The 27,972-nt window shown below is 45.6% G+C and overlaps 1 protein-coding gene across 3 annotated transcripts in view; it reads right to left on the bottom strand.

Moving 5' to 3' along the window:
- Positions 1-27,972, bottom strand: part of MICU3 (mitochondrial calcium uptake 3) — a 131,905-nt gene that overhangs the window by 16,250 nt on the left and 87,683 nt on the right. Inside the window, exons 8-11 of one of the 3 annotated variants that reach the window (XM_083169840.1) lie at positions 21,708-21,746; positions 12,528-12,623; positions 7,438-7,538; positions 5,225-5,396 (exon numbers count right to left, since the gene is read on the bottom strand). In XM_083169840.1, the coding sequence (XP_083025966.1) occupies positions 5,225-5,396; positions 7,438-7,538; positions 12,528-12,623; positions 21,708-21,746 (408 nt within the window). The remainder of the gene's footprint in view (positions 1-5,224; positions 5,397-7,437; positions 7,539-12,527; positions 12,624-21,707; positions 21,747-27,972) is intronic. The other 2 variants (XM_083169849.1, XM_083169858.1) reach the window with 2 other exon arrangements.

A 27,972-nucleotide genomic window follows, 5' to 3' on the forward strand; every position in this document is an offset into this window, starting at 1 on the left:
CAAGTGAAGTATTTAGCTCCACCTGTGGATCTTTTAAAATGTGTCAGTCAGTAACGAGTGCACCTGTGTACCTGTGAGGTGAGCTGGAAAACGTGAACTGTTGGTAGGTCTCGAGGACTGGAGTTGGCTACCCCTGACCTACAGTATACACATGCTCTTTTCAATGTTCATTGAAATGGTCAGCGACCATCAAATGATTTCTCCTGCGGCGAGGGCATGCGAGGGGATGTGTTTTTGTTGGGACTGAGGGGAATCAGCGGCAGGGGGGGGCAGATATTTGCCGGGGCTGCAGCTTACCGAGCACCTGAATCAGGCCCTTTATTTAATTCCTACCGATGCCCTCACCGAAGGTTACTATTCTCAATATGAGTTTATTTAGAAAGTTGTCAGAACAGGTACAAAAATCCATGCAATTTCAACTTTTTGAACATATGGAACTTAATGCTTGGTGACCTTTCATCTGTCAACATTATGTTCCTGTAGAGCATATGGGGTCATCTCCTTACTAGTCTTAACCCTAACCCTGGCATCTCCCAAGTCACTTTTGCTAAATGCTAACCTATTACAAACTATTTTTAACTTCCACTAGCCACAAGCTGTAACTGGTGCTGGCAATCAGTATTATGTTTTCGTCAAACCTAGGTAGGCATTGCCCTGTGGTGCCATTTATAATGTGCATCGCAGTGCCATACCTCCCAACTTCCGTCCGGAGGAAATAGGGACACTCGCGCGGCTTTGCCGCGCGAGCGCCCGAAAAGGGGGCGGGGCATATGCAAATGAGGGCGCGGCTTATGCTAATTAGCCGTGACCTCATTTTCATACGAGAATAGACGCTGTGCGCATGCGCACAGCGTCTATTCTACTAGATTGGGGGGTCTCCCAACTGCCACCCCCCGCAGCGGGACAATGCCTGCCGCGGGTGGAACGTCGGGACAGGACCCGAAAATCGGGACTGTCCCGACGGAATCGTGACAGTTGAGAGGTATGCAGTGCGGTGATTTCTCACTTTAAATCGTAGTTTTATTTATGGGTCCTGACGGTCAGTGACCACTTTGAATGTAGTAAGTGTCCAGGAACTGTCGCTTGCCTCTCCCGGCCACCTGAGCACTGTACAGTATGTAGTGTGCAGGGTGAATGCGGCTTAATCAGGGAGCCTACACATTCCTATTGAGCAGAGGAAGTCATATGATGTCAGAATAGTGTCATCATCAGGGATTTCCGTGGTGTAGGGGAACCCATACAGCTGTCAGGGAGGTCTGCCTCAGATCTCCTGCCTGTCAGCACAGATGGCCGATGTAAGCTGTTGTTATGTCTGGGTTCAACTGACTATCAAATCTGTCAATATAGACAATAGGGTTGGCTCAAATTCAGTAAGGGACACAAAGCAGATACATTATAGCCAACACATAGCAAAGCAGAAATGTGTGTCGGTCACAAAAGTATGAAACTTATGTGGCCATGAATAGTACACCCATGCCTAAATGTACAGTAAATAATATTTTATTCACATTTGAAAAATCAGAGCAACATTGATTCAATATTCATTTTAACATTATTTTTCTACTAGTTAAAAGCTCGTCAAAATGATGGTTTCTGCAGTGTACTTTCACTTTGAGTTGTGACAGTTTTTATCCCACAAACTCTCCACCCCACCCAAAATCCCTATCTGCTCCTACCGCCAATATCTGTCTTTACAGCTCCCTCTCTCTATATCCAGCAAGTTTGATAAGGATCAGTGTCCCTGCAAAAATAGCTTTCACTTTCTATTATGACATATTTTAGCAGACAAAGGAGTAATTTCCGTTGCCTTGCCTCTAGTGGTCAGTGGAGGTACTTCACCTTATAGAAGCAGTAAGCCTTTTTAGGTGTGTGTGTGTGTGTGTATATATATATATATATATATATATATATATAGATGGGTTGCCATAATGAAACTACTTGGCCATAAGCACAATTTCTCTGATATACAGTAGAGAGTGCTAAATATAATGTCATCCTCAGCATATGTGGCCCAATATCCTTTAAGTATCGTGTACATTAGGGTTAATGCAGAGTTAACTGAACTCAGCAGTTCCTGCAATGTGTGGAGGTGCTATAGGCAGATATTCATCCTTATGCAGGGTTTAATAGCCATCTGAAAACATGTGCAACTACTGGGGTGTGGGGGGTACTTTCTAATTACCCAGGCCCGGGTCTCTTGGAACAGCTCTGCTTGGGGCCTGGGCCAGCAGCTGGGAGAGATAAATGTCTTGGCTTTGAAGCGCCATAAATTTGCCATTGTTATTTTTCTGGATGGGGCATTGCTATGCCTTCCAGATTCACGGCACCCCCTTTAGTACCCAGGCCCCACAGCTGTTTCAATGGGATGCAGTTAAAATCCCGGCTGTCGGGATCCCGACGCCGGAATCCCGACGCCGGAATCCCGACCGCCGAAATCCCGACACTTTCTCCCTCCGTGGGTGTCCACGACACCCCTGGAGGGAGAATAAATGAGCGTGCCGAGCGTAGCGAGGCACCGGGCCTGCTGCGTGGCGAGCGCAGCGAGCCCGCAAGGGGGGGCGATCCACGTCCCCCCCTTGTCGGGATTTCACCGTTCGGGATTCCGGCGTCGGGATTTTGAACGCCGGGATCTCATACTGAATCCGTTTCAATGGTCCTGTGTACTTTTGCATAAGCCGGCCACAGAGATGCTAACTGCTCTGCATATGGGTAAATATAGGTGTTTTGTTTCCTGCGTACAGAGCAGGAGCAATTTCCCTCAACCCTGCATCAGTCCACATCTACCAGGTCAAACCTCTGCTTCTCCAGTGTTCCTGCATTTCTCTGCTATCCCCACCTGCAGCCTAACTCTAATGCCGATAATCTGGCAATGTCAACTATTCAACCTGTTGACATTCCGAGAATATCAACATGATGCCTGTCAACATTTTAATAATGTTGACATATCAGTTGACATTGTGGTGTTGACATTATGAATGTCAACATTTGTACTACTGACAACACATGTCCACCCAGCCAGCCCGATCCCTAGTGCAAAAGATCTGTACAAACACAAGCCTTTGATTTCACTGTCGTTCCCTCCCTGATCTATCTTACCTGTGAATGCCATAACCATCCTGTTACACTTCAGCAGTGGTGATGCAATAGAGTAGCCTGCGATTCTGCACTGTCCATTATTGCGTACGCTGAGCACCAGTCCATACAGTGATAGGGGCAGTACTGATGGTGTAATGGTTAGCATTACTGTCTCACAGCACTGATGTCATAGGTTCGATTCCCACCATGGCCCTAAGGGCAGTTTCACGTTGCTCCGGCTGACACCAGGCAGCGAAACACTGCATGGACAAAAGCCATGCGGTACACAGTAATAATGGACAGGATTGTGTCCATTCACACGGGATGGCCAAGGCCCGGCTGCCTGCTTGCAGCCGGATGTCACCAATGGAAAGGACGGCTGCTGGGCTGTGCGGGGTGACCATTGTAAACTTCTGTGCACGGCACGGCTACTTGGCTACTTGGCTGTGCGGGGTTTCCCCGCCTGGTGTTAGCCGGAGCATGTGAAACTGCCCTAACTGTGCAAAGTTTGTATATTCTCCCCTACTTGGGTGGGTTTCCTCCGGGTACTCAGGTTTCCTCCCACAATCCAAAAATATACTTTTAGGCTAATTGGCCCCCAACAAATTAACCCTTACTATAGCTTCAACTCTGTACATTTTGGATAACTATCAAATATTATTATCCCTTGGGTAGAATAAGTAGAACATTTAGCATTCTAGCATTGTTTGTATTTTTAAACAGTGCAGTGGTTAGAACGGCTTCCTCCTAGGAATTTGGTCATGAGTTCTACATACCTCCCAATTTTGGCCGTCCAGCAGGCGGGACGCTGCTGCTGCGCGCCGGAGGTGCGTGGCCTAATTTGGGGCCTAATTTGGGGGCGTGGCCTATGCTCGCGGCTCTTCCGCGAGGCCACGCCCCCATTTTGCCGCTATGGGGGCATGACCCAGAGGCTCTGTGAGCCTCTAGCCATGCCCCCAGCCCCCTGGCTGCGGGAATAGACGCTGTGTGCATGCGCACAGCGTTTATTCCCCGCAGCTTAGCAGCTGACAGGGGGGACTCCCAACAGCCCCCCCACACCGCGAGGCACTGCCGACCGCGGGTGGGACAGCGGGACAGGCCCTGACAATCGGGACTGTCCCGATAAAATCGGGACTGTTGGGAGGTATGGTTCTATCCATGACCAGGGCCCTGTCTAAGTATAATTTGTATGTTCTGAGTGGCTTTCCACTAGGTCCGGCGTAGGTTACCTATGGCTCTCCAGCTGTTGTGAAACTACAAGTCCCAGCATGCCTTGCCACAGTTTTGATATTAGGGAGTGCCAAAACTGTGACAGGACATGCTGGAACTTGTAGTAAATAGCAGCAATGAAAGCAAAGTTACATTAAAAATATCCCTTAAAAATGCCAGCGCTGCTCACAGCGACTGTTCTTTTTTTGGGTGCAAATATTTATCTAAACTTAATTTAATTGACTTGGCTGTATTTATATTTATTTACACTGAAAGAACAGTCGCTGTGAGCAGAGCCGGCCCTAGCCTAAATGACGCCCTAGGCAAGATTTTGGCTGGTTCCCCCTAGCACCGCCACTAGTTCCGCCTCTGACCCTGCTCCCCTTTCCCAGCACCATCAACCTTCATCATAGCAGTCATCATTTTGGTGCTCCTACCCGCAATATTTCAAATAGAAACAGTGCACACATTCGGTGCGCAACCCAAACAGGGTGTGTTCTTGCTGGGAAGGGGCGTGGCCGCACAATAGTACCCCCATTTCAAATTATGCCACACAGTAGAGTAACTTTATTCACATTATATCATACGATGGTGTCCCTTATTCATGTTACATCACACAGTAGTACCTACAATTCAAATTAGTACCTGCATAGATAATGCTATGATACAGTGATTTCCATGAATACACTATTTCATATGCAGATACAGCCTCACTCACACACAGAATATAGGCCTGCTGCATATCATTTTAATCAGCAGAAGCTGCTGATGCCCCTAGGTATCCCAAATGCCCTAGGCAATTGCCTAGTTTGCCTATGCCTAAGGCCGGCTCTGGCTGTGAGTGACGCTGGCATTTTTAGCGAATATTTTGAGGATTGCCCACAACAACGTTGGCACTCAAATAATTGTCATACAAGACTGATATAGTGAAAGAAATCACCTTCTCCTCAGGCATGCGCTGGCGCACACTCTCCAGGCAGCTGGATGTGTTCTCCACGTTTGTGTAGCGCAGGAGAATGTGGGCAAAGTCTTCCTCACTGATGGTGTTCATGCCTTTAGAGTATGAGAGGAACTCAATCTCCAGCACTTCCGTCTGGAGGTTATCCATGAACCTAATATGAAAATAATAGGATTAACTCTTTTTTACTGTTAATTATTTTCATTTGACATGGATGAGATCAAAAGGGCATAAAGTACAGGGAAGATATTATCAAACAGAATAATTATGAAATGTATACGGCACTTATTCCCGTTTCCTAGGGGGATAAAATATGTCATCAAGGCAGACCGTGTGTACATGTGGGACATGATATGCACAGCTTGTGCTCGCTGCTGCGGCTCCCCCAATGAGGTCTACACCCGCTCCACACTCTCTTGGATATACTGTGCCAGTGGTACGCACAACAGAGTAATGGCAGGAGTGATTACAGTGGCGTAACTACATTTTGGGCGCCCCCCCCCGCCGTTAAAGGGAGGGCGCCCAGCCACTCACCCGCCCCTCCGCCTGCCGCCCCCCCCCCCCCGCGCCTGCCGCTCCCCCAGGTAGCCATCAATGCAGGTGGGGGGGGAACGCTGCGGGGGACACAGAGGCGGCAATTACTTACAGCTGAGCCGGGCAGGGGGAGCCGGGAGCTGTCACTGTCAGTACGTAAGGAGAAAAAAAAAAGCCCATACAATGAATCGGCAGCCTGTGATTGGCTGAGCGCTCTCTCAGCCAGTCAGCAATTGGCTGAGAGAGCGCTCAGCAGCCAATCACAGGCTGCCCATTCATTGTATGGGCTTTTTTTTTCTTCTTCAGTACAGACAGCTCCCGGCTCCCCCTGCCCGGCTCAGCTGTAAGTAATTGCCGCAGCTGTGTCCCCCGCAGCGTCCGTCCCCCGCAGCGTCCGTCCCCCGCAGCGTCCGTCCCCCCAGCCGCCTCGCAGCGTCCCCCCCACCTGCACAGGTAAAGACTGGGGATGGTGCGGCGGGCGGCGGGGTGTAACGTAGCTATAGCACTGCAGCCCCTGGCGCCCGCACATGCATAGCGCCCCCCCGCGGTCGCGGGGGCTGCGGTGCTATAGTTACGGAGTGATTACTAAAGTCCAACCTTCATGATGATCACGCATGCAATGTGTACAGGCAGAGGCGTAACTAGATAGTCATTGGCCCCATACCAAAAGTTTGTAAGGGCCTCTATATACCAACTAATGGTGATAAATGTATATAGTACATATACGTTACAAAGTAAAGATGGGCCCCCTCCAGCTCTGGGCCCCATAGCAGCTGCACCCCTTGCACATATGGTATGTACGCCCACTGACCCTGCGGAGTATACTACGGTCACCTATATTACCTATGACATAATAGCATCTGGGCTACCAATTAATACTGCCAGGTTTATTACAATGTATGATTCATTTTACTGGTGAGGATATAAAAACATATGTGCCTGCCGGTCCTAACGTGCCTACTGTCTGCTTGCCACTGTGATACCCCTACACTCCTGATACTCTCCTCTGGGGAACCCTTCACTTCAATCACAGACCACCCACCTAGACAGGCAGCATTTGGAACACCTGCCTGCCCAGATGGTGATGCACTTTCCCATACATACAGTATGAACAATTGCGATGTGAGAGAGAGATGTCTTATATCTGCAAGCGCCTGCCAAATCATTAGATGGTGGGTCGACCATCAAATGATTTTGTCCCCGCACGCAAGGCTGCAAATGAGGGTTTATGCAAAACATTGATTCGCATATGTTTGGGGATAGTCGGTGTGCGGGGGTCATCCAGTGCTAGTGGCGGAAAATTTTGCAGCTTTGCGTGTCAACCAGAATAACCTCCAATGTGTAGAAGAACTTCCCAATTAATATTGATTTATATAGTAGAAAGACACATGCGTGTGTTCAGGGGCTAGATCAGCAAAAGGTGGCTAATTTGATGAATGAAAAAGATTCAACCAATGTAAACAAAGTAATTCCGTGATTTATTATCTCCATTTTTTTTATTCTATGCTCTTAAATTGAAAGAATAGTGAGACATTAAACTGCATAGTTTCAGTAATATTGGGAAAAAGGGGGTGTTATAAAAATCAGTGATATTTTGCATGTTTATGTGTGTATTTGGAGATTATTATTGGTTTTCATATAAATAGTAAATAGTCACTCACCTATAAAAATCTTCAAAGTTGAGCTCAATTTTTCCTTTCTTGCCAAAAAAGTGCACAAGTAGCGTAGTATGTATCATGGAGCTGGTAAGCTCATCCACGCCCTTCAGACAGAATATAAACAAATGACATGGTGTCATGATCCTTACATGGTACATAGAATATACTTTACCAACAAGTAACTTAAATGCTTTCAATCTAACCCTAGAGAGTGACAGATGTGTCTTAAATATTTGATGGTAGGAAAGTAGTCAATACGTGCCAATATGCTACATATGCCGGGTACAGAAATTCTATTTTCATATATACAGATCTTTTATTGATTTAATTTCTATACTATTATAGTGAAGTGATATTTTGGATAAGGGATTATTCTGTATATCGGAATCTCCTATATATTTGGCTACATCTGTCACTCAAAGTGGGTGTCTGTGTCTATAAAGCTCTGTTCCTGGACTTTCCTAATGTGTGATTGCCTTCATCTGTGCTGAACACCTTTCTGAGAAATTAACCTGTTTAAAACAGGTGATGGCAATCATACATTAAGGGGAAGTCTAGAAACAGAGCATTGTGTCCCTCCTGGAGAGGGTCATGTTGGGAGGTATGTGACAGAGAACCAGCCCAGTGAGCCCACAGACAGTGCCAGACACCCACTGCCTTCCCATGTTGCCCAGCACTGCTACTCCATGGCCTCCAGGTGAGCGCCCCCCTCCCGCGACTTGCGGCAAAACCTCCCCCCCCGCGCGCGCCCCCCTCCCGCGATTTGCGGCAAAAATACCCGGTCCCCCGCGACCCCCCCTACCGCGATTCGCAGCAAAAACACCCCCGCGACCCCCCCTCCCGCGATTCGCTGCAAAAAGAACCCCCCCACGACCCCTCCCGCAATTCGCGGCATAACCACCACCCCGCGACCCCCCCTCCCGCGAATCGCTGTAAACCCTCCCCCCTGACCCCCCCCCCCCGGTTCGCGGAAAAAACACCCCCCCGCGACCTCCCTCCCGCGATTCGCGGCAAAAAGGACCCCCCCGTGACCCCCCCTTGCACGATTGGCGGCACCCCCCTGCGACCCCCCTCCCGCGATTCGCGGCACACACCCCCCCCCCGCAATTCGCAGCAGCCCCAGGATTAAATGGCACATGCAAAACACTGACATGGCTATGGTCGACAATGAAAAAGGTTGACATGAGTTTTTGAAGATTTTTTTTAATTTTTTCATATTCATTGTCATGTGTCGACATGGACACCAATGAAGTGGCACACTTATGTCAACATTTACATGTGTTGACCTTTCTGTGTTGATTTTTTTCTTGTGGCGATTCGCGTCACACCCCCCGCAACCCCCCCTCCCGCGATTCGCGGCACCCCCCGTGACCCCCCACCTCCCGCAATTCGCGGCAACCCCCCACCGGAACCCCTGTGAACCCCGCCCTTCCGCGATTCGCGGCACCCCCCCGTGATTCGCGGCAGCTCCAGAATTAAATTGCACATGGAAAACACTGACATGGCTATGGTCGACAATGAAAAAGGTTGACATGAGTTTTTGAAGTTTTTTTGTCATTTTTTGAATATTTTCATATTCATTCTCATGTGTCGACATGGACACCAATGAAGTGCCACACTTATGTCAACATTTACATGTGTTGACCTTTCTGTGTTGATTTTTTTCTTGTGGCGATTCGCGTCACACCCCCCGCAACCCCCCCTCCGGCGATTCGCGGCACCCCCCCGCGACCCCCCCCCCTCCCGCAATTCGCGGCAACCCCACACCGGAACCCCCATGAACCCCGCTCTCCCGCGATTCGTGGCACCCACCCCCCGCAACCCCACCCTCCCGCAAATCGCGGCACCCCCCGCGATTCGCGGCAGCCCCAGGATTAAATGGCACATGCAAAACACTGGCACGGCTATGGTCGACAATGAAAAAGGTTGACATGAGTTTTTGAAGATTTATTTCATTTTTTGAATGTTTTCATATTCATTGTCATGTGTCAACATGGACACCAATGAAGTGGCACAGTTATGTCAACATTTACATGTGTTGACCTTTCTGTGTTGAGTTTTTCTTGTGGCAATTCGCGTCACACCCCCCCCGCAAACCCCCCTCCCGCGATTCGCGGCACCCCCCGTGACCCCCCACCTCCCACAATTCGCGTCAACCCCCCACCGGAACCCCTGTGAATCCCGCCCTCCCGCTATTCGCGGCACCCACCCCCGCGACCCCCCCCTCCCGCAATTCGCGGCACTCCCCGTGATTCGCGGCAGCTCCAGAATTAAATTGCACATGGAAAACACTGACATGGCTATGGTCGACAATGAAAAAGGTTGACATGAGTTTTTGAAGTTTTTTTTTCATTTTTTGAATGTTTTCATATTCATTCTCATGTGTCGACATGGACACCAATGAAGTGCCACACTTATGTCAACATTTACATGTGTTGACCTTTCTGTGTTGATTTTTTCTTGTGGCGATTCGCGTCACACCCCCCCACCCCCCCCACCCCCCGCAACCCCCACTCCCGCGATTCACGGCACACACACACCCCCCGCGATTCTCGGCACCCCACCCCGTGACCCCCCCTCCCGTGATTCACGGCACATCCCCCGCGACCCCCCCTACCATGATTCGCCGCAACCCCCGCCCCCGTAACCCCCCTCCCGCGATTTGCGGCAACCCACCCCGCGACCCCCCTCCCGCGATTCTCTGCAATCCCTCCCCTCCCGCGATTCGCAGCATCCACCCCCCCACAACCCCCCCCTCCTGCAATTCGCGGCACCCCTCGCGACCCCCCCTCCTGCAATTCGCGGCACCCTCCGCGACCCCCCCTCCCGCGATTCGCGGACACCTAAGTTGCAATACAGGGCATCTTTCATACAATTCTAACCATATTTCTCATATACAAACGTTCACAAATTAAGGGGGCGCAGCCCCTTACGACGGTGTGAAGAGCGCCCGTAGGGCGCGATGAATCACCTAGTATATATATATATTTTTTACATACTCACCTGGTCCCCCGACGTCCACTATGTCCCCTGGCATCCATAAGAGTGGCATCCCCAATCCCAAGGATGCATTTGATCGGGTGCACCGATGATGTCAACGGCGCACCCGCGCAATGCATCCTTGGGACCGGGGATGCCACTGAAGATAACTCCGATGGCCGTCGTGGACACCGGAGGATGAAGTGAGTATGAAAAAAGGTGCTGGGGGGGAATTATCATTATCAATGATGATGTCACGTGGAACCCTGGTTATGTTCTGTAGGTTTCAATCATTGTTCCAACAAGTATAATAATTGCTTATTGGGTGCTAGTTCAGCCAATCTATGCTGTCTCTTAGCAGGCCTGGTTACTCCCATGATAAATAGCAGCTGCCCATTTCCTATGATGTAATCAACAAGCCATCTCCAAATTGTGTACCATTCAGTCTTTTTAGTATCGGACTTCCCAATATGGGGCAGAATATAATGCCGACCCGAGTTCCATGCCTTCTAATTGATTGCCCCTTTAAATAAATGTCCGAGTTTGGCCGGCATCCCGCACTGCTGCCGAACTCAGACGGCATTATATTCCGCCCCTAGGGTAAATTTAATAAAGATTTAAAAAAATTAAGAGGTGATGTTGCTCTTAGCAACCAATCAAATTCTGTCTATCATTTCTCAATTGAATCTTAGAAAATATTAGACAGAATATGATTGGTTGCTATGGGCAACATCACCATATTTTTAGAAGCTTTAGTAAATACAGTATACCCCTTTCTGTCTGGGTGGCGGCTATGTATTCTCAGTCATCTGCAAGAAAGCTATAAGGCCCCAAATTGGTAGAATAACAGAACAGACATAAGGGGGAATGAAGATGGGCAGTCAGAATACTGGAGCTGGCTATTCCTATTATAAGATGCCATGGATTGGGTGAATGGTACAGGAATAAAAGGTACAACCACAAATACAGTAATATCAATACACCAGGAGTTGACTGCAAATGTTAAAACCAGGGTCACTAGATATATTCATGGCTTTTGTTGCATTATAGCATTGATTGTTGTACAAATTTAAATCAGAATGAGTGGGACTGGTAAATTGTGTAATCCATATGATCCTGATTCCTAATGGTAATAACATGGTTTGCAATTATTGTTATTGTATTTGTTATGGCTTCACACACACAAACACACACACACACACACACACACACACACAGGTTGTGTATCCTTTATCTAAAATGCTTGGGACAAAAAAAGTTTTGAGATTTTTTGGATATGCAAACTTTTGTGGATTCTGCGTGACGGGTCCTGCCATCACATTATAATGTTGCCAACACCTCTTCCTGATTGTCGGGCAATGCAGCCGGGTATCCCCTAGTTTCCTGGAAGTGGTCAGGCCAAGGAATCTGCCGTTTGGTGCAGTTCCCTTGGCCTCGCAAGCTACACTGTGACAGCCTGTTAAAGGTCACACTGGCCACTGCAGCGGAGCATTGTTCCTTTAACACTGCGATCTCATTGCAGCTTTAAGTGATCGCAAGCGCATCTCCTTCTGCATTTGCATTGCACTTGCTGCTGCAAGTAACCTATCACATTGCGTTTCCCTCCTATGTACCTATAGAGTGTAAGCTTGCAGCAGGGCCCTCCTACCTCAAAGTCTGTCTGTTGCTACCCAGTTTGTTTTATCACTGTCTACTATTGTAAAGCGCAACGGAATCTGCTGCGCTATATAAGAAACTGTAAATAAATAATAAATAAATAAATGCGTCTATACAGAATCAGGTGCAAAGTTTGTGTGCACGTCACAAAGCAAAGGTGCCACTACAGTATCTCGTGCTCAGGGACACTCAACCTGAATATATACACACACACACACATACACACACACACACAATATGAATTATTTGCTGATACGGTTAATACATATTTTACTATAAAGATAACAGTAACAGAGTATTTGTAATACAACATTGATGTAAGTTAAATAAGCAAGGCAAAGAACATGATGAAAATGGATGTAAATTTAGATTGTAAGTAACACTGATGATTTGTTATGATGAATGCAATGAGCTGTAACATAACAAATGTATCTTGGACCAAAGAGGTTTTATTGTACCTCTGCAAGGTCCGAAAAGAGGGCTTGGCTTGTGCTACGCCTCAGTGTATCCCAGTAGCTTCTGGAGGCATGCTCTTGTGCATCTGTTTTAAGTACCTGCAAAAGTTTTGAGAAGCACAAATACTTGGAAATACATACTTAAACGGCTCTATTTTCAAGTTAACCATAAAGATATAACCAGTGGCGGCTGCAGAGATGGGGCTGCAGCGCTGATCAGAGTTCAAACGGGGAACTGCACCTACTGTACTGCCAGTGAGTCTCGGCTGGTGATGTTTGGCAGTACGTGCGGCTCATCAATTTGATTCTTGTACTATGCTGTAGTGCAGTCCCACCTGTGGAGCCGACACTGGATATTACATACAAATGTAGAAAGTGTATTAAAGAATACATTGTATAATACATCCACACAAATTTCTACTTCATTAAGTTTAAAAAAAATAGTTTTCCAAATTAGTTTTTGCTGCATGACGTAGGAGCAGTTTGTTAAGCCTAATCGGGCTATGTGTTCTCTCGCAAGCCTTATTTAGAGTACAGTGTAAATATACACATTTCCATGCTGCACATGCGTATAGAAATGTAACTGGAACTAACTAGATTTTGACTGCTCCTTACCTGTGGCGAGAACTAAGTCCAGAAAGGACATGCACAAATATGTACAGCCAGTCCCCTAGGGATGCTACATAATGAAACTCGGTAAGATACGTGATGATGGAGATAAACACTATTTAGCCGCTTGTGGTTGGCTGCATATTAATAGTATGAACTGATAAGTACTTCATTTATTAGTGTTACCTTAAAATAGTTTCAATTTTGCATGGGCAGTCAAAAACCCCAGACAGAGAGTACTTCTTATAATGTGACATGCGGGCAAATTGCCATGTTTGTTTAAAATTGAATGTTCTACGTGACTCTTCAATAATTTTATTTATTCCATCATGAAATACCTTATAACGGAGTCATGTGATCATATATATATAGAGGCAGGAAGAAGGCGGCACTCATCAGACTGAAGAAAAGGGTCCTTTAATGATTTAGATTAAAGGACCCTTTTCTTCAGCCTGAAGAGTGCCGCCTTCTTCCTGCCTCTGTATTTGGAATTGGAGGGCACCGCAGCCTTTGCCAAGCTTCCTACCAGTAAGCTGTATTTGTTTCCATTTACCATGAGTGCCGGATTCCTGCTATATATATATATATTTTTTTTTTTATAGAAGTGATGTCACTGTTCCTCCAATATGAATGACATGACTTTTAAACTAATACAACCACACAAGTGTGTTGCATATATTAATGTTACGGTATTACAAAATACAGCGATCACCTGAGCATAGAATGTAGCCTTTAAATAAATAATCATAAAGTGTTTTCATTATTTTATATATATATAAAATGTAGCCAGTGCAACGGACTTCACAGAATAACCAACAATGAACATTCCATCTGATGCCCGTGCAATATGCCAGCAAATTCCACAGTGGTTGCTCTGTGTTGAGTTAAAATTACTGCATTATTATTATTCCGACCATAGAAAATAATAGCAGGTAGACCTAAGGACTCTATCGATGGATCTGTATGTAAAAATGTAATGACGGACAGGGAGCCATATGAAATAGTCTTTTGTTAGATCAGATATTTCCGCAGGTATTTCAAACATGAGAACCTCTATGAAAGTGTATGAAAAGTCTGCATTGTGCTACATTCCCCCCAAAAAACGACGGAGGAAAGCATGTGTGTTATTTAAAAGATTAGTAAAGCCTGGGAAAGAGGAATGTGGAAATAGGTTAAATTTTCTGGTGTGACTGTAGTTACTGTGTTAGTAGTATTAGAAGAAATGGTTAAAAATAATAAATACGAAAAATACTAGAGAATTACCGAGCTCAGTAAAAAGAAAATGACTCAGTAATATGACAACGCTGAAAATATCTTGATAATACAAAATACAAATGTAGTGTTTGATTGACTGAGCATGTGCCACAAAATTATACACTATTGAAACAATTTCACCTGTATCTGAAAGATAACATATTACTTAATGCTTCTACATATATTCATTTAGGCCCTGATTCTTATTAATTGATGTTGAAGGTCTGCACATGCAGAGCCGGCCCTAAGCATAGGCAAACTAGGCAAATGTCTAGGGCATTTGGAATGCCTATGGGCACCAGCAGCGTCTGCTGATTAAAATGATAGGCAGTATGCTTATATTCTGTGTGTGAGTGAGGCTGTATCTGCATATGAAATAGTGTATTTATGGAAATCACTGTAACATAGCATTCCGTATGCAGGTACAGCCACAATCGCACACAGAATATAGGCATGCCGCATATCGTTTTAATCATTGGAAGCTCCTTATGTGTCCTGGTCACATAACAATGCAAATAAGACGAATTTTCAGCAAAAAAAGGCACCCAACGTTAGCAGAACTGGCCAGGAGCTGCATGGCCTATTGAGGCATGATGTATGAGTAAACATCTGTATTCAAGCAGAGGCAGAGGTCACAGTGTTAGCAGCTGTGCAAATGCTGTCTGGGGGTGGGGCATTATGTGTGTCATGTATAAATGCATTAATAATGTGCGACATATGTTTAACAGGCATTATGTGTGTCATGTGTATAAGGGCATTAATAATGTGCAACATATGTGTAAGGGGCATTATGTGTGTCATTATGTGTATGAAGGGCATTAATAAAGGTAGGCATAATGTGTAAGGGGCATTATGTTTATAAGGACATTAATAATGTGTGTCATGTGTAAGGGGCATTACTGTGTTGTATTATCAGGGGTGCTGAGAGAAAGGGGTAGGGGTACAATTTACCCAGGCCAAAGTCTGATGGAAGGGCCCAGTGGGGGCCCCGGGCCCCCTCCCCTTAAGTGACAGCAGCAGCTGCAGCTCTTCTCCTCTGCCCAGCACACACTGCTTTGTACTGGGTTGCAGTGTGGCCATGGAGGTGCTTAAAATACAATATTTTCTCAGGATTTTTTTCTAAGGGTATAATGTGAATAATGTGAGGAGTAATGTATATAAGGTAAAGTGGTACTACTGTGTGATGTAACGTGATTAAGGGACACCATCGCATGATATAATGTGAATAAAGTTGCACTACTGTGTGGCATAATTTGAATTGGGGGTACTATTGTGTGGCCATGTCCCTTACCAGCAAGAACATACCACTGTTTGGGCTGCACACCGAATGTGTGCACTGTTTCTATTTAAATTATTGCGGGTAGGAGCACCAAAATGATGACTGCTATGAAGAGGGTTGATGGCACTGGGAAAGGGGAGCAGGGTCAGAGGCGGAACTAGTGGCGGCACCAGCCAAAATCTTGCCTAGGGCCGGCTCTGTGCACTTGCGCATATTCACTTATGCACATGAGCAGGGCTTCTATGCGGGCGCCTTCGGAGACTTGCATAGTCTCCATGGTGTTTGAAAAGTGGGGGGCATGGAGGAGACGGGCAGGCCTGGGCGTACCCAGGAAAACAGTGGGTGCACCCAGGAAACCGCTGGGCATCCCCATGCAAAATGCGGGTGGGTACCTGCCTTCCAGGATTGGGAGGCTGATGTCACCGGAGTCTGACAGATTTGCAAGTGCTAGAGAAATCATTCGATGGTCGGCGACCATCGAATGATTTTAGGCCTGCAAAACATCCATTCACAGTGCGGTGGGTACATTCACTGTGCAGCGCAGAGGGCAGCGTTACAAGGCTTGCTAAGCAGTAAACTTACGCTGCTTAGCGAGCCAACCAGAACGACATTCTTAGTTACAGTAGGTACGTCAAGCTGCCACCGGAGGGAGTTTGCTGCCATCTTTACGGCGTACATGAGTGAACGCACTGCTGCATATTTCAAAATATGTGGTTAGTAAATTACCTCAATGAAGTTTATTTTGGTATTTTTGGTTTGTATAGCAGCATATGTCACTGCTGCTGCGGTTTCCATGAAAAGGATTAGCCTGTGACTAAAGGGGGCTATTCAATCCAGGATCATGGCTGTCGATCCCTCCCGACAGCCGTGATTCTGGCCCTTTTGCGTTTTGATCGACAGCAGATCGGCAGGCGGAATTCAATGTCCCGCCTGCCGATCTGTGCAAAGGGGGCGTGGCCACGAAAATCTGCGTCCGGGATTGCGACAATCCACATCCGTTATCGGCAGAATGGGCCCGACAGCTTCTGAAGTCAGGCTTGTTCTGGCTGATCCCGCATCAATGCTGTTGGTAAAGACAGCATTGAATAGGGACCTGCCGCTATTTCCCCCATTGGGAATAGCGGCGGTGCATTGTACCCTGTAAAGCTGGTACAGTATATGGCATATAGAGAGCTCAAGCTTCGGTCAGTCATAAGAAGGGGCAAAATTTCCACATGAATTGGAGATAGACCAAATAAATGGATCTGAAGGGGCCAATACCTTCTGAGTACAGAGTTTATCCCATGTGGTAAAATCACATCATTATATATTTATAGTTGGTGAGACGTGATCAATATGACCCAATATATATATAGTAGTAATAGTTACAGTTGACCAAATTGGCTAGTTGTGTGGCAACTCCCGACAAATGACTAAAATGAGTATTCTTGAGTGGCTGGCCCATTTGTAAAACTAAAATTTGCCCCCCCCCCCCCCTCCGCCACTCCAACCCAAGTACACAATATGTTACTCAGCAGTGGGTGGCAGCAGTGGGCCCCTTAGTCCTCAATGCACCTGCTGCACCAATGGTAGTCCCGCCTGTGTACTCAGATCTATGCAAGTTTATTTACTAGTATATGCAGTGGGATGTTTGAATATAATGTACTGAAGCTAAGGTATGGGAAAATGACCATTTTGTGCAAATGTTGAAAACGGAAAGAATTCTAAAGGATTAGACGTTGTAAAACCTTATAAAACATCAGACCTTGAAATGCTGACATGCCAGTGTAGTGTTTCAGTGGTGTACACTGAGCACAACTAAAGCCACGGTCTGGAAGACGTTATAGGACATCTGTAGGAGAAGGCAGAAGTGCGCGGTATGGGAACAAAAGGCACTCACATTACCGCTCTGGCTTCCTGACAACTGCATGATCCTGTGGCACCGAACACCACTTTGTAGCTACTTACAAGCACTGGGAAAGCCGGAGTGTGCAGTGTAGCTATCATCACAAAGAGACCTATTGAACAGATAATATAAAGGATTCCTTATTGAAGAAACAGGTACATGCCTTTTTTTTCCCTTTGTTTGTAGCTAAATAAATGTGTCTTTTCTGTAACATTCTCCTACTTCTGGATATGATACTAAGCACATGGCAGATTACCCTGTACACATGGGGAGCATACATGGCGATACATTACAGCCATGCCCAGAAGTCCACTGGCCGACTGGTTAAAGGTTTTCATGAGGAATAAATAAACTTTAATCTTATGTAGTGATGGAATGGGATTATCAGAGCAATGTATTATACTGTATACTATGTGTATACGTGTTCGCCCCCCTGTTGGAGTACTGGCAGTCAGCATTCCATGTATACCGCCTATGTGTCCTTCTACAATCTGTAGCAGTCTCATCATTAGTCAATGGTGATCCAAGTGAATGGATAGGCTGCATTCTCAGGAATGCTCCTATACAACATGACAGCTATCGGGGTGTGATACGTGCACACCTAGGGAAGACTTAGGGGGTAGGGTAAACTCAAAGTGAGAAGATTGGCATTGTTATATATACTATGAGCAGGGTCTGTGAGGGGTGAGGGAGACGAGTAGTAATTACTCAGGTCCAGGTTGTTTTAGGGGCTCGTCGTAGGTCCAGGTCTCCCTTTCATATTTGTTATCAACAACAGCCTCTCTACGCAGCTCAGCACACGCATTGTGTGCTGGGCTGAAGTGAATCCACAGACGCTGCTGTCTCCTCTTCCTGCATGATGTGTGTGGGGGGAGTGATCACACCAATTACCTCCTCTTGGATCTGCCACTGGCTGAGGAGTCCACAGAACCTGCCGGTGCAGCATACATTTTTTTAGGGGTGTGGCCACGCCTCAACTGTTGGGCCACATCCCCTACAGTACCCAAGCCCTGACTTGCTCTGTACAGCCCTGAATATAAGCAGGTGTGGTATGCTATGTGGTAATGAGAATGCCAACATTCATTATGTTAATATAATGTGGACACGTTATGATGTTGTGTTTGCAGCCTAACTATGGGGGTTATTCTGATTCAATCAGTCCCATGCGCGTTCCCATTGGGAACTGAATGTTTGCGACTGTGCATAGGTTTTATGCGCATATGCAGCCGCTGTGTGCAAGCGCCCACAGCGCTGGCACACAGAAGTCTGGGCGGGGGGTGCAGAGGGGTGTGGGGAGGCAGACCGGGGAATGTGCCTATGGAAACGCCCAGCGTCTCATGGGCGTTCTCATGGTAATTCCCTGATGATGCGGGTGTGGGGGGGGGGGGGGGGGCAGGCAGATGACATCCGCTTATGTCCTCGTACAGGGCGTCCGCAGATCAGAGACACCATAGAGGTGTCTCAGATCTGCGAGTGCCAAAGAAATCATGCATGATCTCCCTTTCCCCCCGGCCGGCTGTAATGGGCATGCACAAGATCTTGCTATTACCGCAAGCTCTCCAGCACAGCCCTGTGCCAGCATCAGGGCTAGCGTTGTCCCTGCAGTGGGTATAGGACAATGCTATCCCTGGGCGGTTTAACGCCTAGGTGGCTGTTAATACATCGCCCCAGCCGCTAATTACTGGGGGAGATTGCAGGGGACAGCCCCACGAGCATTACTCGGCGGGCTGTTCCTAGTGCACTTTAGGTGCACTGTTCATACATTTTTTAAAAACATAACACCCCCCCCCCCCCCCAGTTAACGAGCGTGCAGCATATACGCTATGAAGGCCGTGTGGAGAAGGAGGCCACTGCTGACATCAGGGGCCCTCCATCCCAATGACTGAGCAATGCCTTGCGTTTTCCAGGACACTCCTATAAAACGCTGGTGTTCTGCCCCAAACATCCAGCGCATGTCAATAAACTTGTGAATGGCCAGCAATGGCTAGTCGTTGCTGGCTGTAATCACAAGGACTGCTTGCGCATGCACTCTGCAGATTGTGCGCATACGCGGTCATTTGATAATCGCATGGGCTACATAATTGCAGCCGAGCCAATGGGTCTGAATCGGCCACACATATCAGTTATACAGGGGTCATCTCTTGACTACTTTAAGAACAGACCTCTGGGATGGGAATGTGCACTGCCACTGTGACCATTGAGCCATCCCTTACATTCATTTGAGCTTGTACATTTTCTCACAAAATATTTGTCGTCTACATGAGTCATGAAAAGACCCAAATATGACTGTGATTATTTCATGTGCCACATTTGTACATTTTATTACATCAGTATTTATGCATCTATGAATGCATGTTACAATATAAAGTGTGCCTGCGTGAAAAGAATCCTAGGGAAAGCACCAAGGGGGTTATTCTGATTCACTCGCAAAGGCAAATTCCTTCTTAAATGGACAAAACCATTTGCACTGCAGGGGGGGGGGGGGCAGATGTAACATGTGCAGAGAGAGTTAGATCTGGGTGAGTTATTTTGTTTCTGTGCAGGGCAAATACTGACTGCTTTATTTTTACACTGCAATATAGATCTCACTTTGAAGTAGAACCTCACCCAAATCTAATTCTTTCTGCACATCTTACATCTGCCCCACCTGCAGTGCACATGGTTTTGCCCATTTGAGAAGGTTTGCCTTTGCTAGTGAATCAGAATAAGGCCCCAAGTTTTGTGGAGTTCTAACGGATTAGGACCCCTGCCAGTACAAATGGGGTGCTAACTATCACTACTTACTATTCATAGGGGCCTATACTCAGTGAGTGTTATATCATAGATGTTTTATTTTGTTACCTGTTATTTGTACATGATTTTATTGTCCTATATTGAAAGTAATTTATTAAATACAATAGTATTGTTTCATGTAAAGACATTCCAATCGTTTAATTGTGTTTTTTATATCAAATAAGCGCTGCTAGTTCTTTCTTCTTTCTTGGTATTTTTTGTTAATCCAGGACTAACTATCCTGGTTATAGCAACTGCTGGATTTAAAACCACTTTAGTTGAGCGCTCAAGTACCTTCCCACCTAGGTGGATCGGTCTATAGTTTTTTTACCCTATGTGGAAGCCTGAAAAAAAAAACAGGGCATGGATCCTCGTCCCCACCATGTCAGGTGACATGTTATCACCATGCTTCACGTTTCTCTGATAAGTAGATTTGTGCAAATTAAAAAAAAAGTATTGGGTGGGAATCGGACACTACCAAAGTTGTGATTCAGTCAGAAACCATAACATAAGTCTGTGGGAAACAGGTAAGGTGGACGTGTCCTATACTAACTATGTCATCCTGAATGAGGAACACACTGCTGTGTAAAAATAACAAGTAATTAGCAGCAGTAAAAATATTGACATATCTTCATTAAATACCGGTTTCAAAAACACTTAAAAAAGAACTGTAAAGAATGCTCCAGTGAGAAAAGAGAAAGGCAAGAACACAACACTAACATCTGACATCTGCGGAACGTGTGGCAGCAGGCCTGGGGCATTTACACACGTCCCGGACGAATTGTCATTACAATGTGCTATGGGTATGATTTGGTAAAAGTATCTTTGTTTTAGGTTAAATTTTACATGTGCTTTCCAGGATGATAATAAAATAGTGATATTTTTATCAGAAAAGTGATGAACATATAAATATTTTCCTTAGGGGAAAAAAAAAGTACTTTGCTGGACCTATTGTGGAATAAAACCAGAATTGTACATTTACTGAGGTGATGCAAATAAACATCTGGAAATACAGCACAGACAAACACACCCCAGCAAAAAACAAGCTAACCCGCATGTATGCAATACACGGGCAGCTGGAGAACTGTACAGTTTGCCTCTCTCTCTCCTCAAGCCGCTATTATAAGCCATTATTAAGCATCATTTCTTCTCTATTGATTTTAATACAAACCGTCCTGTTAGCTGCTACAGCTTCTTATATATTGGCATATTATTCAGCACATTAGATTTTTTTTTTAAATAAAAGTAACTTTATCAAATTATTTTTAACAAATGTGAGTTTTTTTTGTACTCAGCATGAGAAAAACACAAAACAAGATTATTTTTAGTAAATACTGGCAGCATTCAAAAGCAAGATTTGCGCGTGGCATGTTTAAGTACATACACCGTTAGTTGTTTCAAGGTATCCATAAAGTTGTAGACGCTTACATACACCAAGGCCCAAGTGATGTGTCACAATTCAGAGTGAAGTCGTGAAGAGCAAGATAAAAAGGAAAGAGGACAAACAGAATAGGTTACGGCATGCACAGCTTTCAATATGTACAAACAATAGAAAACAGACAAAAGCAGCACAATTTACAACATACAGTAATTAAAACATTCTGCGTTCTATGACTAAAATTCCCAACTCTTTTCTGTCTTCTGCTAGATCTGGAGATATTATATTAACAAAGTAGTAAAGAACGGTGCAATCTGTAGCCCTGTGATGCTCCTTCATGTGTGTTTCCTAACGGGACCTTACAGTCTATCACACAATAAAGATTATTTACAAAGGAAAGAACTTGCAGCACAAATACTTATATTTTGAGATGCCAGATTCCTGCATTTTCATGATTGCGCTTGTTGTATTAAGAATAAGTGAATTTGCACTAGATCAAGAGTTGTGCGGATTGAGGTCATACATCATTAAAGGACTAATTCAATTCGGAATGTGAAGGGATTTCCTTGTGGTCTGCAAACACAACTTAGAGCATTTACACAAAACAGTCATACACCTTTTGGTGGCTTCTCATTTGCTGCTGAACTGGGGTTACTGGGTGGCAACAGGGTGTTCGTCTGTGGATGAAGTATCCTGGGGGGTGCGCAGACAGAGATGTGGCCTATTCAGAGGTGAACATACAGTATGCAGAGATCCAACCGTTCTCATTTGGCTCTCCTACACCATGGACAGGGCTGGTGTAAAGGCAGATAATGGTGCCTGACCTCAGTCAGATCTCCTGCACCAATGATAGTGCTGGTGTAAAAACAGATAATTGTGCTGATGGCCACTCCCACATACTTTCCATATGGGGTATGTGCGATCATATAGATTTAGCTAAAACAGAATACAGTGGATGTTCGTATAGATTTCCCAATGTCGGAAGTTGCTGGAATAAGACCGATTTACACAAGACTCAGAATCTGACCCTAAATGTGGACCAGGTGAAAAGAGAGTCTACTTTTTATGGAATAACAGAAAGTAGTTTCCATTAGCCCAGACAGGATATTTAAATAATAAAGTGGTGAAGAGGGCACAGTAGCAGAAGCACTGCCCACGTCCCAAGAGGACACATGGCATTTCCTCCTCATTTAAGGGCATGAACTCTTCTCAACCAGGGCCGTCTTAACATTAGGAAGGGCCCCTGGGCAACCTAGTTCACTGGACCCCCTCCCCCAAATTAGTTTGCCCAGGAGCCCACAGTCACCTCCCCAACCCTCACCTCTCTGGCTCCGTGCGGCAGCCAGTCAGCTTCCGGCGGCCGGGGATCCGATCATCTTCGCTGGGGGATCCGGGCAGCGGGATCAGGGCAGCGGCGGTAGCTAGGAGCCTGCCCTGAAGTGGCAAAGCGCTATTAACTGGCGGGCGGGAAGCGCTGTTGCATTTGAAAAGACTGGCCAGATGCTGATTGGCTGAATTCAGCCAATCAGCGTTCGGCCAGTCTTTTCAAATGCAGCAGCGCTTCCCGCCCCACCGGCAAATAGCGCTAATGGGAAAGATGGTGGCCGGGTGGCGGGGATCCGACCATCCTCGCTGGGGAAGGGGATCAGGGCGGCGGTGGCGGTAGCTAGGAGCCCGAAGCGGCGAAGCACTATTTGTCGGCGGGGGCGGGAAGCGCTGTTGAATTTGAAAAGACTGGCCGGATGCTGATTGGCTGAATTCAGCCAATCAGCATTCAGCCAGTCATTTTAAATGCAGCAGCGCTTCTCGCCCCCCCCTGCCGGCAAATAGCGCTTCGCCGCTTCGGGCTCCTAGCTACCGCCACCGATGCCCTGATCCCCCTGCCGGATCACCCAGTGAGGGTGATCAGAACCCCGGCACACGGACCCCCGAAATTAAATTCACTGCTAGCTAGGAGGTGAAGCGCTATTTGCCGGCAGGGTGGGAAGCGCTGTTGCCTTTTCAAAGACTGGCCGGATGCTGATTTTCTGAATTCAGCCAATCAGCGTCCGGCCAGTCTATTCAAATGCAACAGCGCTTCCCGCCCCGCCGGCAAATAGAGCTTCGCCGAATCAGGCTTCTAGCTACCGCCACCGCCCTGATCCCCCTGCCCGGATCCCCCAGCGAGGGTGAGCGGATTCCCGGACCCCGGCCACCATCTTTCCCATTGGGCTGGGCCGGGGGCCCCTAGGTCCTAGGGCCCCCGGGCAACTGCCCATCGTGTCCAATGGGAAAGACGGCACTGTTCTCAACCTCTGAGAACATTGGGCCTTGTAGCTATACATATAACGGGACGTATCTTGCACCTTATGCACAAAGCCAATTTATAAAATGCACCAGACAAAAGTGTCTCAGGCGCAGATTGTGCAGTTTGTACATGACACTTCTTGCTATTACTGATCTTGTGACCGAGTGGTAAGAGATCAATAGCCTATATGTACCGTACAAGCAATATGAGGATTCTGAAGGAAGAAATGTGAAAGACATCAACATGATATAGCTGAAGCGATGAAAAGTACAATTTGCATATCTCACTCATAGCAGCTGGTGTGTGATCATACATATAATGTACATGCATTAAGTGGGTGCAAATTCAATAGGATAAAATCAAATGTACAGATGTGTCCACAAACATCTATCCTCCATGCAATACAAGCTTTCCAGGAAAATACTGTAATGTTTCATTTCTTGTGAAGATACAGCCACAGTCAATGAATATAGATATGCTACATATCATTTTAATCAGCAGAAGCTGCTCTGCAAACAAAATGCTATTGAAAAATTCTTTAAAAACAAAGAAAAAAAACGCCTTGAGCTATTGAGTTTTACCATGGCAAGGCACAATAAGTAGGGCTGATTAACAAGGAGGCTAGATGAGCATGGACACATCTGTATACCATATACTGAACTTCAAAAAAGTCATTATTTTAAATAATGTATCACGTACAGGCAAAAGTTTATGTTACCAAACAGTAATCTGTGGACAAATGTTTAGTGTTAAATGTTTTATACAGAATTCACAAGATAGTTTTTTTATGAAATAAAATATTATAAAAATCATGATCACAGCTCAGCCTTCAATAAATTTCCAAGAACGTATACAAATAATTTCTAATGGTGAAAATAGAGAAACAGAGATCCCACATATCAGTCCTCGCCTAACCTGACAGGTCAGGGGGTTAATGTTTTGGCCGGGGGGACTTGTATAAAAAGGCATTATCTTGCTGGCTGGTTGGGCCTGGTGCTGTTTAATAAAATACGGGGGACCCATACTCGTTTTGACTCCCGTATTTTGGGAACCAGGACTGGCCCTTGGGCCTGGTGCTGGCTTTAAAAATGCAGCGAACCCCTACACAGTTTGTTCCCTGATTTTTTTTAAACCATGACCGGCTCTTTGAGCCCCAGCCCCAGGCTGGTTACGGCCGTGGGGGGGACCCCACGCTGTTTTATTTTAAAATGATTTATTAATTTTTTCTATTTTTTTACACTGAAGCCTGCATGAATCTAACTGATCCGTGCAGACTTCTGGAAATACGCCTGGAACATGAAGTGTATTTTACAGACGTATTTTCACGACAATTAGCGGCCTAACCAGCTAATTAGCGGCCGTATTCTTCCAATGGCATATACATTCGTATTCGTAAATACGAATGTGCCATGAATACGAAAATTCCCCCCTTTGCCCTCAGCAGTAATATACAGAGGGAACACTTCTCATTAGGGAAATACTGTAGATATCCCGCATACCAGTCCTCGCCCCAGCAGTGATATACAGAGAGTACACTTCTCATTAGGGAAATACTATAGAGATGCCACATACCAGTCCTCGTCCCAGCACTGATATACAGAGGGAACACTTCTCATTTGGGAAATACTGTAGAGATCCTGCATACCAGTCCTCGCCCCAGCAGTGATATACAGAGAGTACACTTCTCATTAGGGAAATACTGTAGAGATCCCACATACCAGTCCTCGCCCCAGTAGTGATATACAGAGGGAACACTTCTCATTAGGGAAATACTGTAGATATCCCGCATACCAGTCCTCGCCCCAGCAGTGATATACAGAGAGTACACTTCTCATTAGGGAAATACTATAGAGATCCCGCATACCAGTCCTCGCCCCAGCAGTGATATACAGAGAGTACACTTCTCATTAGGGAAATACTATAGAGATGCCACATACCAGTCCTCGTCCCAGCACTGATATACAGAGGGAACACTTCTCATTTGGGAAATACTGTAGAGATCCCGCATACCAGTCCTCGCCCCAGCAGTGATATACAGAGAGTACACTTCTCATTAGGGAAATACTGTAGATATCCTGCATACCAGTCCTCGCCCCAGCAGTGATATACAGAGGGAACACTTCTCATTAGGGAAATACTGTAGATATCCTGCATACCAGTCCTCGCCCCAGCAGTGATATACAGAGGGAACACTTCTCATTAGGGAAATACTGTAGAGATCCCACATACCAGTCCTCGCCCCAGTAGTGATATACAGAGGGAACACTTCTCATTAGGGAAATACTGTAGATATCCTGCATACCAGTCCTCGCCCCAGTAGTGATATACAGAGGGAACACTTCTCATTAGGGAAATACTGTAGAGATCCCACATACCAGTCCTCGCCCCAGCAGTGATATAAAGAGAGTACACTTCTCGATCATGTGGCAAAGTTGTCTTTTCCATGTGGTGCTAAAGCTGACAAGTGTACAACTGTAACAGCGCAGTTATTATACTCCAGCTAACTGCTGTATTGCTCAGATGGCTGACACTATTACACACGTTGGGTGGTCCCAAATAGAAGAATCGAATCCCACTTACCAAATGTACTTGTGCACACTGATTTCCCACAGGATGGGAGACATTTGTTGTTTTTCTTTCACTGATACAGTCCCTTGAGCAGCTTTCAATATCTTACATTTGCTATAATAACATTCAAGATAAATATGTTGCAAAACTAATGGGAATATTTAATATATATATTTATAAAAATATAAAATCATTTTTTTTTTTTAAACAGTTTAAAACGTGATTATATGTATCACAGCTATTAAGTACATTTACTGGTTATCAGTCAGGTATGGGTGCTTTTAGTTTATTGAAAGGAATTCTATAGGCGATACGGTCATTAGGTAGACATGGCTTAAGTTGACATGGCTAAGATCGACAGGGTCAAAAGCCGACACAGGCATTAGGTTGACAGTCAAAAGGTCGACATGAGGTTTTCATATTATTTTTAGCTGACACGTGCTGACAAGAGGTATTCGATGACCTACCATCCACTAGGGCGTGGAGGGAGAATAGAATATTGTGCGCGAAGCATGGTGAGCTCAGCGGTACACTCTGATGATGTCCATGTTGACATTCACGACTAAAAAAAAAACAGGAAAAATTAATGTTGACCTTTTCATTGTTGACCTAATGCTGTGTCGACCGTCCAACCCTGTCGACTTTAGCCATGTCGACCTAATATGTGTCGACACAATTACCAATACCCATTTTATAGTATATTTAACATTCTTATTTTTTCTATGACATGAGGTTGGTAATTGTACCAGAGTTTAGATATTAATGTCTGTTACTTAGGCCCACTTACCTATTGTATCTTAACACTCAGTAACATGACCTGTTCGGGGCATGTCCACTATTAAGTTGCTCTTACCTGGGTGTTTACTGTTTATATTGGTACTGAGTCATTGCCTTTTTTAATCCCCGCCAGACATAACCTTGGTTAGTCTGAAATTGCCTTTTCCTTTTTGTAATGTAGGGGGAAATTTATGAGAGATTCATAAAGTGAGAGATTTGGTAAGAAATCTCCAGCAGGGCTGCCATCAGAAATTGTGGGGCCCAGGACTGACAAAATAGGAAGGGCCCCCCACCCCCCTATTGTTAAAAAAAATATATATATATTTTAGTCAGATATTTTGGCCCACCAATATATATATATATTTTTCTATGCCCACTGACCAGCAATGTATATATTATAATATGCCCATTGCCCAGCAAAGTATATCTTTTTATATGCCCACTGCCCACCAAAATGTATATATTTATATGCCCACTGCCACCAATGTATATTTAAACACCACTGCCCACAAATGTTTATTAATAATAGGCGGTAACATATACATTGCTGGCCTGCGCCAGTAATCTATACGTTACCACCTATTATTAATAAACATTGGTGGGCAGTGATGTTTAAATTTCCACTGCGGGTACATACTG

This window comes from Crinia signifera, chromosome 1 (genome assembly GCF_055691185.1).
Source record: "Crinia signifera chromosome 1, ASM5569118v1, whole genome shotgun sequence".
Lineage (NCBI taxonomy): Eukaryota > Metazoa > Chordata > Amphibia > Anura > Myobatrachidae > Crinia > Crinia signifera.